The following is a 19,781-nucleotide window of genomic DNA, read 5'->3' on the forward strand; positions in this document are numbered from 1 at the left end:
CTTTGGCATATGTAGTGGGTATAGGTGAGATGGTGGACGTGTGAAGGTTGAGTGGTGGATGAGGTTTTAGCGAGCCAGTTTTGGACCGAGTCGTCATTGGGTGAACATTAGTGGATTGGGAATGAGGATTGGTGGGAGCCGATAAGGGGACGGTGGGGGCTGTTGGTAAATGTCACACCCCAACCGATGGTGGAATCATCGGGGCGCGACACTAGGCGAACCAGATTGCTCAAGAGAATCCATAACAACTATATTGCGATTATATTTATTACATTCGTTATCCTATACTAACAAATAATACAATCACATATGTTATTACAGATTTCTTGTCTCGAACAATACAAATCCGATAACCTAGATTTTAGGTGAGTTTCTAGACTTCCTAGCTTAATTTGAGATAGCTTGCGATCTAACTTGCTACATACGTTAAAATAATGTCAATCCAAAAGTATTGGCGAGTATACAGGTTTGATATATAATAGCATAATAGATTAAAAGTGTTGCGAATTTCCTACATACATAAACGGGATACACGACATATATACTCACAAAACTGATACTACCAGCTAAGTCCTCGATGCTCGATTCTTCGATGGCATAACTAGACCCCGTCGGGCGCAATAGTACTATACTAGTCATGGTGGGACATCGCGAGTATAAGTCCTAGCACATATGCAACTAGCATCACGTATAACTATGCACGTACGTCATTCGCAAGTGATAAATAGTTTTAGCATTCGACGTGATTTTCGATAGAACGTATGTTACACCCAAAAGTGCGATAAGCAAAAAGGGTTCACGTATACTCACTGTGCGTATTTGGCAAGAAAACACAACTTGATTTGGATCGATTGAGAGTGCGTCTAAGTTTCCCTAGTTACGGATTGTTAAGCGATGAATAGCGCGTTAAGTGGTGGCGAAAGAACCAAGGTTTGGAGGATGATCCGATCGGATGGCTATCCGTTCGGATAGGTTGCTATCCGATCGGATGGGTTACTGTCCGATCGGATGGCAGACTGTCTAATCGGCTGGAAACTTGTCCGATCGGGTGGCAGCACGTTCGATCGGACGGCGACCCGTCCAACTGACTTCGTCGTTTTTGGTAGTTTTGATCGAGATGGTGTGCCTTCGTGCTTAAACAACTGATATTCCATCAAGTCCGACCTGTTCTAACGGCCGGGGACCACCCCGTTCTATCAGATCTGGCCGTTCTTGACGGTTTTTCCATGTTTAACCCGAAATCACACACACTTTGGCTAGATAACATAGATTTAGGTGAGATTTATTATAAAAACATGTGAAATCACTTAGATTCGAGCTGTTTATGGTAAAAATGAGGTTACACTTTGAAGTTCATATGAACTTATGATGACATCATCTTTGAAACACCTCAAATCCATAGAAATCACATCACTCCTTGATTAGAAAACATAGATTTAGGCGAGATTTATATAAAAACGTATGGAAATCACTCAGATCCGAGTCATTCTTCATGGGATGACATCACTCTTGAAGTTCATAAGAATTCCATGGTGACATCACTCTAGAATGCCCAAAATCCAGATATTTCATGGTTAAAAGTGGAGATTTAGAAGGTAGAAATGTGTAGAACTGAATGTAGATCTTAGAAGTACAAGATTCAGGTTAGAAACTTACAAGAATCACGAGGAATCGAGAGAAAATAGTCCAAGAGCGTGTTGGTCGAATGGGAGCTTCTCATCAGAGCAAATGGTGAGTGAGTGAGTGAGGTATTTATAGGCAAGAGAGGGAGGAAAGGGGAGTGTGGGCTGTCCGTTCGGCCGGCCCAGCCGTTCGGCTAGCCCAGCCGATCGGCTAGCCCAGCCATTCGGCTGGCCCAGCCGTTCGGCTGGCCCATCCGTCCGGACGGCCTACCCGTTCGGATGTGCTTCAGCGAGCTACGTTTTGGCGTTTCGATCCGTGTGTTGCGCGTTGCGATAGTTTTGGTCCCACATTTTCATATACTTATTTATTTATTTATTTATTAATCACGAAAGGGCCGTATATACGTATTCATATTATATATTTAGTTATCCAAAGTTGCGATACAATAACTGAGTTTCGTTTCGAGTATTCGATTTCCTTTCGACGCTTCACGGTCATCGAGGAGGGTAGAATAGGTCCTCTCTCAATGCCATCGTGAACGTTAGATGTATTTTAAGTAATGAGTTGCACTACGACACATCACGGCTATCAAGGAGGATTAAATTGGTCCTCACTTGACATCTTCGTGGTTGTCAGCAAGTGTAACGTGATGTGATAGTGATAGAATATGCGAAAATATTGCGATATAGTGATGTAACAAATGTGAGCACATTATGATCCGAATCTCTGGTGCTAGGCGTAACGAGTATATCGAGTAGTAACAATGCACGAAAGTGCGGGTTGTTACAGTCTCCCCTGCTTTAGGAAATTTCGTCCCGAAATTAATCCACCAGTAGGGTTGTAAGAGTTGATGCGACTGAGGGTAGCGGTTAAAAGCTCTAGGTAAGCGAGCGATCGATTAAGATTCGGCGAGCGAGAGTGTTGCGATAACCGGCGATAGCAGCGAGTAGGGTGATTTGCAGGACAAAAGATGATAACACACACCGAAAGTGATTAGAGGGCGTTTCAAATTTTTGAAAAGTCGATTAATTAGGAAGAACTTGCTTATGAAAATCTTCTCGCGGTGTGGCGTTAGCTGTAGCGTTGTTCACACCAGCACGATGAGAAAGGTTTGTTAGGTTACTGAAAAATTTTTAAGTGACTAAACTAATCTTTTTTTTACGAAATTTTCTCGCCCCACGGTTTTGACTTGAGTCGATTGTCACACTGGTGTCACAAGAAAATCTCGTTTTGTACAAAGGTTTTGGAAAAGTTTTATAGGAAAAGTCTTGTGAGAACAGATAAGTTAAAAATTTGTGTAAGCAAAGCCTTTTAATTATACCAAAAAATTTAAATTTAAGTTCGGCCCCGCATGGCACTTTCCCACGAAAGTTCTACAATATGGCTAAAACGCTTATATATAGGAAGTACCAGCTGCGTATCCACCATGTTTTACTCATATGGCTTCCGTCTCGTGAGGCGGTGTCATACGTGTCGACATAGTACAGACAGAATTGCGATGACTCGATCCAAACGAGAAGGGTTGGATCAAGTCTTGAAAGGGCGAACTGAGCGATGAAGTCGTTTTCGAACTCAGTTCAGCGATACAAGTGAGGTAATAATCGATTGATAGCACAACATACCCTTAGTCGAAAGCGGCGACAATAAGTGAAAAGCGATAAGCGACAAGCAAAAAGCGATGGCATCAATTGTTAGTGACAACCGTCGAGCGATAAGCGACAGTCGATGCGTTGCAAGCGATGGAGACATTTGATTCGATTAGATTTAACAACACCATAATTTTAAACTAACACTAGCCCCCATGGCCTTTTTCCACGAAAGTCTGCTAATACGGCTAAACACCACTATGTCTTAGCCCTATTAGTTTCGTCTCGTGAAGCAAGGTCGTGAGTGTTATCATAGATTCGGATAACACAGAAAACACAAATAGCGATAAGCGTTGAGAATAGCAAAGCGATGAGATAGGTGTGAGAAGTGTTACAGCGAGAAGCGACGAGCGACGTGCGATACTCGTCAAGCGATTCACGATACCCGATTCTCCGCAAGTGATACACAGTAGCGGTAGAGATTGCAAGATACGCACAATATATGATTGCGATTTCGAGCCACATAATAAGCGTTTGAGATTAAAAATAATAAGCGTTAGCGCGAGACACCTAATATACGATTTCGATTTGCGAGATAGGTTCCAGCGATAATGCGTTTGCGTGCGTGTTGACTTACGAAAAGTCTTGCGAGCACATGCTTTGGTTTGCGATTGAGATTGTTACGCCTTGCGATGTATAGTTTAGTGTGTCGAAAATAACCACAATAGTATAATAGGTCTACGTTCCAACTCCACGTGGCACTTTCTTCACAAAACTTTGGTTAGCACAGCGAAACACCGCCATGTTTAAACCATGCGCCTCTGTCCTGTGAATAGGTGTCACATTTCGTCAGACATGGTCAAGACGCTTATATATAGGAAGTACCAGCGGCGTATCCACCACGCTTAACCATGCCCTGAACGTTAAGGCATCATTGAAACTCGCTACGATCTCCGTGCACTAACCAAGATAATCCCGTGTGCACCCGTGATTAATTTGATTCTTGCACGTTTATCGTACTTTATCTCAAGAACGCATAATAGGGGTAAAATACATTACATAGTACATAGTGCTAGCATTTAGATTGTGCGTGAGTATAAGAGAGAACAATAGAATCCACACATAAAGGAGATTGGCGGCGATAAGTCGTATTATTGCAACAACAGTAGAATCAAAATAACGTTGTTGTGGAGTACTTGTGCGGAGACTACGGTTGTTGTTGAAATTCCTCAAGGCTGCGGTCCCGTGCAACAATGTTGCGTAAGATGGCCGTACCAGTTGCAATTTGCGCAATAGCGACAGTTAACTTCTGGCGGGTGATGATACGTACACTTGTGACACAGGGGATGGGGTCCATTGTAAGCACATTTCAGTTGAACTTGAGCTGCTTGGAGAGGTTCTGGTTGTGACAGTCCAGTTGTTGAAGAGTCTGGGCTCATGGTCCTTCGTTTACGGCTGTGCTGAGCTTCCTGAGATGATGCAGTGTCGTTGGCGGATTCGTCTGACGATTTGCTGGAGACATCGTCCGAGGAATCTTCAGAAGGATCATCACTAGATTTGCTGGAAGAATCGTCAGAAGAGTTGATGATGATTGCTTGATGAGCTTGTTTGACAGGCTTAATGGAGAAGAATCCATACAAAACTCGTTTGTCATTGATCTCTGCGGCCAAACGGTAGGTTTCTTCGATGGTAGCAGGTCTTGCAGCTTCGACAAAATCACCCACACACTCAGGCAAGCCGCGAATGTACTTTGGAATGGCTTTTTCTGAAGTGTTGACTTGGCTTGGGCAGATTAGGCTAAGCTGTTTGAACCTTGCGGTGTAGCCAGCATTGTCACCTTTGACTTGCTTGATTTCCCAAAATTCATTTTCTAGCTTCTGGACTTCGTGAGGAGGACAGTACTCTTTCTTCATGAGTTCCTTCAGCTCATCCCAGGAGAGGGCATAAGCTGCGAAGATCCCATGTTTGTTGCGTTCGGCGGTCCACCAGTCGAGTGCTCACGATTGAAATACTCCGGTAGCGCAAGTAGTACGAAAACTATTGGGACACCCACTTTGACGAAGGGCAACATCGATAGAATCGAACCACTGGAGTAGTTGGGTCACACCTCCTTCACCCGTGAATTCCATCGGATCACAGGCCTTGAAGTGTTTGCAGAGAAAAGCAGATTGCGGCGCTTCCGTCTTAGAGTCTTCCGAGGCTCGAGAGTTGCTGAGAGAGTGCACTTAAGCTACAATTTGAGGAATGAGCTTCACCACTTCCTTGGTCACAAGCGAGGCAATCCTCTTATCGGCGCTTCGTTTGGCTCTTCTCCTAGCTGTTCGTCTCGAGGTAGAGTCGTTGGAAGGAATCTAGACAGAGAGAGATTTGGAATGAGATTCGATCATAATGATTTTGAGTTTGCGATGCGATTGAGCGCGATCAAAACTTGTAATGTATATAATATATTAGATTCCACATAGGAGCCACATAGGAGACACGAGATTCCTAGGTTCTCACACAATGATTCGTTTGTATTTAGTTATAGATAGTTATACTTTACACTTATACACATATATCGATTGTAGAGTACGCGAGGACGCGATGCGTGGAAGAGAGAGAGAGAAAGAGAGAGAGAGAGAGAAAGCGAGCAATTTGACATTAGTTTTGTTGCGAACATTCGGTTTTCGTTTTGGATTGTGATGGCTGTGCGAGTTGTGCGTTTTGTAAAACAGGGAGCGAAAATTGATAATCGCAAAATCAACACATAAAGCGTTACTAAGTTCATCAAGGTGTAAAACCGGCAAGTCATAGGCTTAGTAAAATAATCGGAGTGCCTCCGGTGTTTAGGCGTCGACTACCCAAGTTAACCCAACTATACCCAACAAGTTCGTGCACGCGTGTTGACCTGGAAGAGTTATGCTTCCACTGGGATGCAGCTCATGGCATTCGTCTTCCTAGTCATCGCGTGGCCCGAGTCATTGTTATGGTCGAGTCCTTGGTGAGAGCTTTTTCGAAAACCATTTTAGGGAGTGGAACGGCTTATCAAGGTACGGGTTTCACCCCTGACTTAACAGCTTTGTTCCCAATTGTGGTTTTGCTCATCGAATGAATCCGAGAGCTCTACTAGAATTTCGAAATGGAGGCTTTCGTCGAGGTATGGATGTCACTCCTAACTCAATGAAAGATTCTCGTGCTAGAAAAATGCGCTGAGTGAGCAATCCTATCGAGAGTTATTGGTTTTCACACCTGGTCTCGACTGGATCACTCGGTTGTGATATGCGAGTATTTTCGAAAACATGTGTATTGTGTTAGCCTTAGGAAAGGCTTCTCCGTGTGAAGCTATAGTATGCGGTGTTCACACAAAGTGGTAGTTTTTAGAAATTTCGAGCGAGAGTATCAAGTAGGCCCAATACAAACCCTATTGGGTTCGTACGAGTCGGCCTGTGGGTACTTAGACTATAGACTAGGTCAATTTCTAAGACGTCGGCCCGGACTAGCTCGAGTCTAGCCTTATTCCCTATAGTTATGGCTCTGATACCAATCTGTCACACCCCAACTGATGGTGGAATCATCGGGGCGCGGCACTAGGCGGATCAGATTGCTCAAGAGAATCCATAACAACTATATTGTGATCATATTTATTACATTCGTTATCCTATACCAACAAATAATACAATCACATATGTTATTACTGATTTCTTGTCCTCTCGAACAATACGAATCCGACAACCTAGATTTTAGGTGAGTTTCTAGACTTCCTAGCTTGATTTGAGATAGCCTGCGATCTAACCTGCAACATATGTTAAAATAATGTCAATACAAAAGTATTGGCGAGTATACAGGTTTGATATATAATAGCATAATAGATTAAAAGTGTTGCGAATTTCCTACATACATAAACGGGATAAACGACATATATACTCACAAAACTGATACTACCAGCTAAGTCCTCGATGCTCGATTCTTCGATGGCATAACGAGACCCCGTCGGGCGCAATAGTACTATACTAGTCGTGGTGGGACATCGCGAGTATAAGTCCTAGCATATATGCAACTAGCATCACGTATAACTATGCACGTACGTCATTCGCAAGTGATAAATAGTTTTAGCATTTGACGTGATTTTCGATAGAACGTATGTTATACCCAAAAGTGCGATAAGCAAAAAGGGTTCAAGTATACTCACTGTGCGTATTTGGCAAGTAAACACAACTTGATTTGGATCGATTGAGAGTGCGTCTGAGTTTCCCTGGTTACGGATTGTTAAGCGATGAATAGCGCGTTAAGTGGTGGCGAAAGAACCAAGGTTTGGAGGATGATCCGATCGGATGGCTATCCGTTCGGATAGGTTACTGTCCGATCAGATGGGTTGCTGTCCGATCGGAAGGGTTGCTGTCCGATCGGACGGCAAACTGTCCGATCGGCTGGCAACTTGTTCGATCGGGTGGCAGCCCGTTCGATCGGACGGCGACCCGTCCAACTGATATAACTCTAGAATGCCCAAAATCCAGATATTTCATGGTTAAAAGTGGAGATTTAGAAGGTAGAAAGGTGTAGAATTGAATGTAGATCTTAGAAGTACAAGATTCAGGTTAGAAACTTACAAGAATCACGAGGAATCGAGAGAAAATAGTCCAAGAGCGTGTTGGTCGAATGAGAGCTTCTCATCAGAGCAAATGGTGAGTGAGTGAGTGAGGTATTTATAGGCAAGAGAGGGAGGAAAGGGAAGTGTGGGCTGTCCGTTCGGCCGGCCCAGCCGTTCGGCGAGCCCATCCGATCGGCTGGCCCATCCGTCCGGACGGCCTACCCGTTCGGATGTGCTTAAGCGAGCTACGTTTTGGCGTTTCGATCCGTGTGTTGCACGTTGCGATAGTTTTGGTCCCATATTTTCATATACTTATTTATTTAATTATTTATTAATCACGAAAGGGTCGTATATACGTATTCATATTATATATTTAATTATCCAAAGTTGCGATACAATAACTGAGTTTCGTTTCGAGTATTCGATTTCCTTTCGACGCTTCACGGTCATCGAGGAGGGTAGAATAGGTCCTCTCTTAATGCCATCGTGAACGTTAGATGTATTTTAAGTAATGAGTTGCACTGCGACACATCATGGCTATCAAGGAGGGTAAAATTGGTCCTCACTTGACATCTTCGTGGTTGTCAGCAAGTGTAACGTGATGTGATAGTGATAGAATATGTGAAAATATTGCGATATAGCGATGTAACTGATGTGAGCACATTATGATCCGAATCTCTGGTGCTAGGCGTAACGAGTATATCGAGTAGTAACAACGCACGAAAGTGCGGGTTGTTACAGTAAAGGGGCGGTGGGTTGGGCTGAATTTTGTTGGGCCAAAGAGGAAGTGGGCTGCAAAGGTGGAAACCCGGGTGGGGCCGAAGGGCAATTGGGATGTGAATGGGCAGCCGAGGATGGTTGGGTCTGTGATTGTGGACGTGGTCGACGGGAATAGGTAATGGGCTGGGTCGGTTTAGGGGGTTGTGGAGGGTCGGGCTGTGGTGTAGTGTGGTGGGGATAATTGGGTTGGGTGAAAACGTAAAGGTTGGAGGCAGTCGGTCATCAAGAAATTGGTAAGATGTGGCCGAAGAGGGAATGGTGTATGGGAAGCTAGACTCGTCGAATGTAACGTGACGAGAAATATGAACCTTACCCGTGGTGGGATCGAAGCAACGGTATCCACGAAAATCCGGTGGGTAACCAAGGAAGATGCAACGAATGGCCCGGGTATGAAGTTTGTGGGGTTGAGTGACCGACGTGTTTGGGTAACAGGCACACCCGAACACTCGTAAGTGATCATATGTGGTGTGGCGAAGGTAAATGGCAAAAGTTGGGGTAAAAAAGTTTAAGCATTTTGTAGGTAGGATGTTGTGGAGATAGGTGGCAGTGTGGAGAGCTTCCACCCAAAAACAGGGAGGAAGGTTGGCATGAATAAGGAGGGCACGTATGATGTCGTTTAAGCGACGAATCAGGCGTTACGCACGGCCGTTTTAGGACGAGGTTTGGGGACAAGAGAAACGGAAAAGTAGACCGTTTTGTTGAGCAAAAGTTTTAAATGCATTGTTATCGAATTCGCCTCCCAAATCACACTGAAAGGTTTTGATAAGACGGTTAAATTGGGTGTGGATAAGACGGTGAAATTTTACAAACGTTGGAAATGTTTCAGATTTAAATTTCAAAGGATAAACCCAAACAAAGTGTGAGAAATTATCAATAAGAACCATGTAATATTTATAGCCGGTTTTGCTCGGAACTGGTGAAGACCACAAATCGCAGTGAATAATGTCAAAAGGTGCAAAAGTGTACGTATTAGACACATAAAATGGCAAACGTTTACTATTCGAAAGTTGACAAGAGTTGCAAAACTTAGACCGATGGTCTTTATTACATGGAAAATTGAAAGCACGACTTAAAACATCTAAAACTTGGGCTCCTGGATGGCCGAGACGGTCATGCCAAGGTGCGGAAGTAGTGGTGAGGAAACAGGCAGCAGGCGGCAGTTGCGGTGCAGTGAATGGATATAAGTTCCCAGTGCTATTGTGGCGGGATAGAATTCTTCCATTGCGAAGGTCCTTCAATGAAAAACCAAACGGATCAAATTCAATGGAAACCCAATTATCACATGTAAAACGTCTAACAAAAATTAGGTTTTTAATGATGTGGGGGCTGTATAGGATATTAGGTAAGATGTAGGTTCGGTTTGGAAGGGTGTAAAAGCCGGTCCCAGATTTAAGAATTGGAATACACGCGCCATTACCGACCAAAAGTTTATTGCACGCAGTAGATGAAGAAGGGATTTGAATCATACATGGGTTCTGAGTAGCATGTGCCTCGGCACCGGTGTCCATGTACCCGGTAGGGTCTTGAGCTTGCATTTGCATGGCTGAGAAGGCAGCACTTAAGTCAGACGGGCACAAGGCATTGAAGCCGTAAGGTGTAGTAGGTGTCGACGGCGGAGGACCTGCAAGGCCGGTGTACTGGGCCGATGGCTATTCGGCGGAGATGTTAGGCTTGGTTGGATACTCGTAACCAGTGAACGACGATGGGCCCGAAGGCTGTTTGGACTGTGGGCTCGGCTGCCAGGCGGGCGGGGTGGGGTATGGGTAGGGCGGTGTGGCCCACCAGGCCCAGTTTGGGTAGGACTGCATTTGCTGGACCCCACCGGATGGTGCACGGGCTGACCCGCGTCCTCTTCCTCCTCGACCGGAGCAACCCCTACCCCTCCCCCTTCCCCGTGAAGAATACTGATGTTGATACGGGTTTGGGTTCGGGTTGGGGTGGTGTTCTGCGGCTGCTGTGAAGATGATAAAGACGTCTGGTTCGATTGTTGGTGACGAGAACAGAAGAGGCAGCAGATTGACGAGCGTCCATCCGAATAACTTCATCTTGTAACATCGTGCGAGCCGTATCCCAGTCAGCGTTGTTTTGATGAATAAGCGAGGCCATGGTATCATATTCTTGTGGGAGTCCACGAACCAGTTGAAGGATGAGCCGAGATTCAGTGATAGGTTGATCCACATCTTCGAGTTGGTTGGCAAGATCTCTGAGGCGCTGACAATAATCATCACTGGACGAACAGTGTGCAAGGGTGAGGTTGCAAAACTGAGTTTCCAAGGCAGCTGCACGTGCCTTCTTGTTGCTAAGAAAAGTCTTTTCGAGCTTGAGCCATGCGGCCCTAGCCGTCGAGACCTGTCCCAGCAAACGGGGAAGAAGATTGTCGGACACGGTGCTCAGAATCCATTGAAGGACCAGAGCATCGAGTTCGACCCAGAGGGGGTATTCAGGTGCAGTATCTTTGGGTGGGCCTGTGCCGTCGATGTGAGCCAGCACCTTGTATGCAGTAGCGTGTAAATGGAATAGTTTTACCCAGGAGGTGTAGGTGACGGTTTTGCCGTCCAAGGTGCGTATTTTGGATTGAATGTTGGTTACCGAATACGCGAGGTGAAGGGTTGCAGGTTTTGCGGCCGTAGCCGAGGATTCAGGGTGTTCGATATCTCCTGCATGATCGGAATCGAACAAGAGAGGGATGAGGTCGGCGGCGATTAGGGTTAGAGAGCCGTAGCTCTGATACCATAAAAGTGGTCTATGGTATTATTATTTGATGATCTCGACAAGACAATACAATCCCATTATAAAGGGAATGAATACAAGATAATTATGGAAAGAGAAAAATGTCCGGATAGTCCCTGTGGTTTCGCCTTTTTTCACCTATAGTCCCCAACTTTCTAAAACTACCTGAATAGTCCCCAAATTTTCGTTTTTTTGTTCCCGGATAGTCCCTGTGTCTAACTTCACTTACTTTTCTCTGTTAAAATGATGTGAAATGACAAAAATACCCTTTCCTTAAAAGGCCAAACCATAGGGACTATCCGGGCATCTTCTTTATTTTTATTTATAAAACCCCACCACCACACTTCATCTTCAACCTCCACCCACCATCACCCTCCTCCACCCTCCACCATCCGGGCCACACCTTCACCCTCCGGCCACCACACTCCACCAAGACCACCATCGCCACCACAACACCACCCTCTCTTCCATCGCCGCCACTAGACACCGAGTAATAGGGTGAATGTTCCGTTTGACCTAATTCGTTGTTCATATCGATCTGCGAACTATGGTCCGATCAGAAACTCTGTCTAGTGACCTAATCCGCCACTAGAACCGTTGTTCATATCGATCTGGACTCTCTGTTTCTCCGGTGAGAATGCATGTGAGAATGTACAAATTCGATGAATTCTCTGTTGCAATAAGGACACACGAAGGCGTGTTCAGTCGTAGTTTGACTTCAAAGGCCATATGTTTTTCAGTTTAATTTTTGGTTAAATTTAACTGTGAATTATGATTCTGAAAACAGAGCATCAGACAAAAAAACAAAGTACCAGAAGCATGTTCCTTCCTGTGATCTATATCTGGAACCTATGTTGTTATCTAACTTGTCATGGTTCCAAGGTTCATGATTAAGAAGCAAAAGTCAAAGATCATACCCTGACATTGACCAATTTGTCTCTCAAAAATCAAGATGGCTCTCAAAGTATACTGCCAGCGGTTATCCCAACCGTCTCGTGCAATTATCATCTTCTGCAAGTATATTATTTCCTTTTTGTGAATTTACAAGCTTCTTGATCTCTCACTAAGTTCATGTATTGAAGAAATTAGATATTGAATTTCAACTTTCTGTAGAATTATGTGTGTTTATTTGATTGTTTATGGGTTAATAAGAATTGGGTTTGTGGTAAATTTGATGTCTGATGCAGTTAAATTGATGTGTTATGTTTGATGTCTGATGCAGTTAAATTAGATAAAAATGAAGGTATGGCGGTGATGGTGGAGGGTGGAGGAGGGTGATGGTGGGTGGAGGTTGAAGATGAAGTGTGGTGGTGGGGTTTTATAAATAAAAATGAAGAAGATGCCCGGATAGTCCCTATGGTTTGGCCTTTTAAGGAAAGAGTATTTATGTCATTTCACATCATTTTAACAGAGAAAAGTAACTGAAGTTAGACCCAGGGACTATCCGGGAACAAAAAACGAAAACTTGGGGACTATTCAGGTAGTTTTAGAAAGTTAGGGACTATAGGTGAAAAAAGGCGAAACCACAGGGAATATCCGGGCATTTTTCTCTTATGGAAATAAACTCCATACAAATCAATACTAAATATACGATAATGCTAAGATTTTCATCACGGAGAAAAAGGGCACCGCCCCGCCTGCCCTTTGTTGAGTGGGAACACTCAGAAATCACCAATGTTAACAATTTCCCCCAGTTCTTATAATTTTACTACCGACACGATAATTGTCGATAGTTATAACGGTGAACTGACACCCTTTCACAAATAAGAGTTGTGTCATTTCAACTTAACCGTTGTTATGGTTCCCGAACTATAAAAGGAGAATCTTTGGTCTGATTTTGGTATTCTGCTTTCATAACAAAACTGGCAGATTCGTTGTTTTTCTCCTTGAATTAACTTTCAAAAGTAACTGTAACGAATTACAATTTTTTAAAGATATCCAATCACTTAGGAGTTACAAAACCTAACTGTAACTGGATGCTGATACAAACCCACCTAGATTTATAACTAGAGAAATTTATAGTCACACACTCACACTAGAATGTTACTACTGAGTGCTACCACAATAATTACCATATGTTTTAGTAAACACTAGGTAAATCCCACATCACATGTGTAGTTGTCTAGATAAGAAATATGTGACATAAGGAATATCCTGTCACGTATATCATCGCGTATCGGGAGCAGATGTGAATGAGACTTTAAGAGGTGAACTCCGTGTTTTTGGGTGGAGCATTCGGGATGCTGGGAAGTCTTCACTTGGGTAACCAAAAAATAAATCCGTGAGCACCTAGGAGGCAATGCGGACAAATACTGATTGGTACGAGTGGGTTGCGTTACAAGCAAACAAAAAGCTTAAAGTACATGTGTCAAGTACAAAATCATGGAAATAACAGTGTAAGTATCTTATACAAGTAGTGGAAATTACAGAAGAAACTGTTCAACATACACAATATGATGTCAATACCTATTCAAACCATTTTACTTTTTTTTTTTGAACGGTGACTTTCTTATGAGTGACCCATGTCACACCTGCCCTAAGGCAAGCCCAACTCACAAGGCCCGCACCATACTATGTTGTCTGAACCGGGTCCACGCTGGTGTTGTCCGGGCGTGAGTTGGCGCTCCCCCGGAAATTGTACTGCCTCCACACGAGTTGCCTCGCTGGAGTAATAGCCGGGTGAAAACCGGGGTGACGCTCAGGATCAAACCCTCCTCGGTGGGTTTTTCACCATCATAGCGCACAAGTGTCTCATCCTGCAGTAGCCAGGGATCGAACCGGCGCCTCCAATGGAGACAACCAGCCAACCCACCAGCTGAGCTGGGATCACGGACTCAAACCATTTTACTTGACACTAGGTTGTTTCTCATCAAAAGAAAGTGTATCGATTGGTGTACATTTATTTATTTATTTATTTATTGTATTTCTACATATATTTTTGGTGGTTAAACAAACAGTTAAAAACAATACCTCATAATACAAATAGGACTGCTTAATATTAAACCTTGAACATCAGGCACAACCTCATGCATCATGATACCCTTAGGGGAACCCGTTGACCGTAAATCCTCCATCAACAGCAATGGTTTGGCCAGTAATATAAGAAGCAGCCGGTAGGCAAAGGAAGGCAACCGAAGATGAAACTTCATTGCCTTCTGCAAAGCGTTTAAGTGGCGTTCTAGATGCCACTTGATCCAGAAACTCCTTATTATCAAGTGCCTGAACATCATAAACATTACCCCGAAAGCTCGGGTTAGAACAATGGAATTTAAATATTATCACAAGTAAATGAAAGACAAGATGAAGGCATATTACAGGTTCCATAAGCGAGGTTTTAGTAAACCATGGTGCTACACAATTTGTCCGAATGTTGTCTTTCGCCCACTCGCACGCTAAATTCTTTGTAAGTTGATTCAATGCGCCTGTGGGTGTAAAACAAAAATTACATCTTTTTCCCTAAGGCATTTTGTTAGCTTAAAAGTTAAAACGATTATGCAACCATACCTTTAGTGGCACTGTAAACCGATCCAACAGCAACATGAATCAGACCTGCAACTGAGGAAATGAACACAATGCTTCCAACTCCAGAAGTCTTTAAAAGAGGATGTACAAGTTGACACATATGGTAGCAAGATTCCAAATTGGTAGCCATGTGCATGGAATATTCTTCTGCGGTATACTCTGTAGTAGGTTTCGTATATGCAGTCCCGGCATTGTTTACCTACAGAAATGAAATCCACCCAAGTAAGGCTTGTGCAAAGTGCAGAAGTTTGTGAGATCACAGTAAGAATTAGTTACTATATAAAAAGCAGCACTTATTGGTTGATAGAAACAAATCCCAGTCACATGTTTATATTTATGTAAAACATTGGTGTTTGACCGCAAAAAATACATAATTTGACTTCTGATGCTAGTATTAGACCCGGCAATCATGGGTCATTCTTTAATAAATGGGTTAATATGGTAGTTCTTGTTCGCTAAATGGATTGATTCGGTCTACTTGAAATTATACAACGGGTCACTCTTGTAAAACGTGCTAATTTAGAACGGGTCCAAATGAGGCACACCACTATCTGCCACTAACACGACCACTAGCGTTGCCACTAACCGCCATAAAAACAAAAACAGCGGATGAACCCGGTTTTAATATATTTTTTTCTAATATATATTAAAACGGGTTCAACCTGAACAAATTGATTCTTTTGACCCATTTCAACCCAAGCATAGTTTGGTTAGACCCGTTTTGACCCGAACAAATTGATACTTTCTAAAACGACGTGTTTCAACCTGAGCCCAATTTTTCTTGATTGACTTCTGTCAAAGAACTTGAGCTATATAAATATTGAGGATTAATTCAAAGTAATAGTGTCATTTCGTGTTTTATTAGTAATTATTTATATTTATTATTTATGTTTTGTTGCTAATCAAATCATAAGAAATACTAAAGTGAATTACTATCACTACTTGAGGCTGAAATCATTAAAAGCTTTGTCTAAATTAGTTTTTATAGATTCAAAGAAGCAACAACTTTGATCTGTTTAAAGGCTTTGTCATATACATATACGCATATACATACATATATATATCTGAAACTTAATGATTTCATATACACATATACATATGATCTCCAACTCAATGATTTGCAGTTACACATGCACTTACATATGATCTCCAACTTAATGATTTCATAACAATTACACATATACATACATATTATCTGCAACTATATATACGAAACCGAATTGATCACTTGTTCGGCTATAACATCCAATTTTGGTACCTCAAATGCACAAATTATCAGCTTCTGATGATGAAAAGAAACTAGAACAACTTACTAGGATATTGAGCTTGCCATTGAACAGCGACGAGACTTTAGCGACCAGAACTTCTCGTTGGGGATGAGAAGCTACATCGCAGACGGACCCAGTTACACTGAACCCCTTCAGTGACCATTCTTGTAACCGTTGGTTAAGTTCAGACTCATTGCGAGCACACGTGTGGACCACCGCCCCCAACGCCGCCAGTTCCTCCACCACAGCATAGCCGATGCCACGTGTACCACCGGTGACGAGAGCTGTCATTCCGTCCAAACGCCATCTGGGGTTTTTACTGTGTTCCATGTGTGAGAGAGGAGCAATGGGTGGGAAGAGTGAGAAATGAACAACGTTAACTTAGTGACAAGCTGACAAGTTTCATCGGATGATTCAGATCCTATAGTTTTGGATGATTTTTCAACTGCAGCGATAAGCCGCCAAGTTTGATAAAGTCTGGCGTTTTATTATTGTTTTTTAAGGTGGTGTGGAATAACGTCGTCGGCGTCATAAAATCAAAGGGCTTTAATAATTTTATTTATATTTGTTTAATATATTTCAATAATATTAATAACTAATATATAGATATTAATCTTTATCTTTATCTAAACTTAATAAATAACTTCAATTAATTGTACATGATATTTTCTTAAAAATATTTTTCTCCTTCAATCTTTGATAATATTATTAATATCTAAATCTAATATCTACTAAATTATTAATATCTCTTGAACTAATATGAAAAGAACTAATTCATAAATATTAAATTAATTAAAGAGTTATAAATAAATTGAAACCATACCGTGTATTACACAGATAATAAATAAGTATTTAACAATTAACTAGAGTTTACTCTATTAATATATAATATACAATAGTTTATTCATGTTTTACAAAAATAAAAATTTTAACCTTTTTGTAATTTTTTGTGTTGTACGTCATGTATAGTTTTATTTTTCTTTTTTTTCTAACCCAAAACTTTTCTTCTATTAAAATTAGACCATTTGTTTTTATCATTAACCAAAGTTTTTCATCTTTTCCAATTTAACTCCAACTCTTTTTTATTTTCAATTTTGGTCCACTGAACTTTTCAACTTTCCCAAGTTTTTCCGTTTCGTTCTAAATTTTGTGAGTTAACGCACCGCAACGTGCGTATGGGGTGAAACACTTTTTTTCATATATTTTTTCCCGTTTGACTGGCACATCGCAAAACATCTATTTTTCCCCGTTTAATAAGTTCGTCGCAACGCGCGGGTCCTGGATTGAGTTAGTTATTTTTTTCTATGATTTACGTTTCGGTTTAATTTCTCTGCAACGAGCGTGCGTGATTCAAAAATTTTACGTCTACTTTTCGCTCGGAATTATTTTTTTCCTTTTTATTTATTTTGTTTTTATGAGCTCTTCCGGTATTGATGGTCGCTAACAGTGATATAGCATTGGAACTACTTGACACAGTTTTACGACAACTGTTGCAACACAGAGTGCTTAATAGTAGTAGTGTGTATAAAATAATGCCCATTTCACTATTAATAAAAGAGAAAAAATAGAAAAAGAAAAAAAAATAAGAAAAGCTAAAAAAAAGAAAAAAAAAAGAAAAGAAAATGCATGGTGTTAGCCATTTGCTTGGTGAAATAACCTTTGATACTTCATCTTTAACTAAGGCTACATGGTATCTTTAACTAAGGCTACATGGTATGGTGATGGTCCTCTCTTGAAAGATGATCCGTCATGTAAGCGTCACGTAAGATGGGCGTGAGGATGAAGCAAAGAGGATGGAGGTAAGGAAATTGGGGGATGATCCTAATATGCATATATATAAGTTGTATATATAGGTGTGTGAGAGAGGGGGATAATCGGCTCAAACGGCCGCAAGGGGACGGGGAGGACGCCGCTGGATGGGGGCGAAATGGCTGGAGGAGCGGCGCCGATGAAAGACGATTCAAAGCCGATCCCCATACCGAGAGTTGTTTTACTTTACAGACAGATGTGATTGAGTAAGTCACTCCAGACCCACCAACCAAATATTGATGACAATATCTCATCGACAACAACCAACTTGCCTTTTTCTTTTTCATTGACTCACGAAAATAGAGGATTTGGAATGTTGGACCCCGTGTAATATACTATTACACGAAAATAAATAAACATGACAAAATGTAAAATAAAAAAGATGTTGAATATAATTCATAAATCTATAAACATTTATTTGTATACAACATGTGACGTTTTATTTGTAAATTTTCCATCTCTATCTAAGATTACAAATTTTAATGTGCATGTTATTTTAACTGTGAAAAGCATCATATACAGTTGGCTATAAGTAAAAACCAGTTCTCAAAAAAAAAAAAAAAAAAAAAAAAAAAAAAAAACCTTTGATAGTAACTAACCTTGTTTGCGAAACAAACAGAGAGTGGAAACTCTCTTCATTTGTAACTTGATTGTAATTATATATAAACTAGTCGGTTACCCCTACGCTTCGTGACGGGTTTGAAACGTAAAAAGAAAAACCGTGACTGGACATTATACGTGACGACTAAGAAAACGTCACATAAATTAAACCCAATAACATTATCTGTAGAATAAATGACACACATAAATATAGAATAAATATAATAACTATTATATACCCATATGAAAGCAGTTTTATCTGTTACATTGTTGGTAATAGAATTATAAGAGTGTATTAGATATGTTGATGATAGTATTGCTAGAAATTTCAGAAATTGATTTAAGTAATGTTTTAAGCAAGCACTTCCCAATATGATAATTGGGATAGAATCCATCTCGTTAACTTTAAGTGGAGAGTTGGGCCCATCCATGGGATTTCTCGAGCTTGTCTTGGATTCTTTTGTCATTTTCCAGTCTAATGAACCTCAAGGCCATGTTTCAAACTTCATCTAAATTCCTGCATGGAGTCATTACAAGGTCATCGTAAAAGGAAGAATCCTTTTGCAATCTCATATTAAATGTTTCAACAGCAGTTGCAATATCAAGATTCGGGATCTCTAATGATTCTCTTCCAAACTTAGTGAAATAATCCCTTAGGGATTCGTCACGGGCCTGGGTAATTCTATATAAGTCACTAGTTAACCTTTCAAATGTACTCAGCTCGGGATGGGGTATTCACCGCCAGGCAGCATTGGGACGTTGCTAGCTTGTGGAGTGGGATCACTCCAGCGGCCGGGAGGTCCGTGCAATAACCCCCCCCCCCACCTTTCAAATGTTTTACTACAGGAAAATTGGTTACTAAATAGATTAACTGAATGTGAAAATGAAGTTATTGAATAGGGAGGAAGACTTAGCAGCAATTTTGATGCAGATGCAGTAAGTGTCAATCCAAAACCCTTGCATAGGCAAGCCTCTTTAAGTCTTTCAGGAATGGGGTTTATCTCCATTCTTTCTCTGTATTGGGCCCATGCTCCTTCAGAGCGGTTGTACCATCATACAACTTCATGTTGGGGGTTTGGAAGCGCTTGGATATCTCCGCATTGCATACTGGTGGTGCAAAACGAGATATCCTATGGCTTCCATCTGGAATCTCAGGAATAGGCTTGACTATTCCCGGGACACTGGATATCATATCCTTGAGCTTTTGTAACTCCCTGGCCATGGCCTGATTGGTCCATACATCCTACATAAAACCATAGTTAGTATCCAAGGACGTATTATGGAAACTGTTACCTC

General features: G+C 41.7%; 1 protein-coding gene across 1 annotated transcript; it reads right to left on the minus strand.

Moving 5' to 3' along the window:
• Nucleotides 1-14,166: 14,166 nt before the first annotated feature.
• LOC110884620 (tropinone reductase homolog At5g06060) lies at nt 14,167-16,406 on the minus strand. Its single transcript, XM_022132343.2, has 4 exons — nt 16,122-16,406; nt 14,791-15,007; nt 14,602-14,708; nt 14,167-14,505 (listed from the first exon to the last, which is right to left on the minus strand). Exons 1-4 carry the CDS (start codon nt 16,404-16,406, stop codon nt 14,329-14,331), a joined length of 786 nt encoding a protein of 261 aa, XP_021988035.1. The 3' UTR covers nt 14,167-14,328.
• Nucleotides 16,407-19,781: the final 3,375 nt, after the last annotated feature.

The sequence above is a fragment of the Helianthus annuus genome, chromosome 10 (genome assembly GCF_002127325.2).
Source record: "Helianthus annuus cultivar XRQ/B chromosome 10, HanXRQr2.0-SUNRISE, whole genome shotgun sequence".
NCBI classification, from domain to species: domain Eukaryota; kingdom Viridiplantae; phylum Streptophyta; class Magnoliopsida; order Asterales; family Asteraceae; genus Helianthus; species Helianthus annuus.

What these genes read in the sequence shown, in the direction of transcription:
- LOC110884620 (XM_022132343.2), bottom strand. Translation starts at nt 16,406, where the DNA reads ATGGAACACAGTAAAAACCCCAGATGGCGTTTGGACGGAATGACAGCT. An exon ending in ATGGCAAGCTCAATATCCTA is followed by an intron (nt 15,008 to 16,121) that starts GTAAGTTGTTCT and finishes TCATTTCTGTAG; the next exon opens with GTAAACAATGCCGGGACTGC. An exon ending in GGTTTACAGTGCCACTAAAG is followed by an intron (nt 14,709 to 14,790) that starts GTATGGTTGCAT and finishes TTACACCCACAG; the next exon opens with GCGCATTGAATCAACTTACA.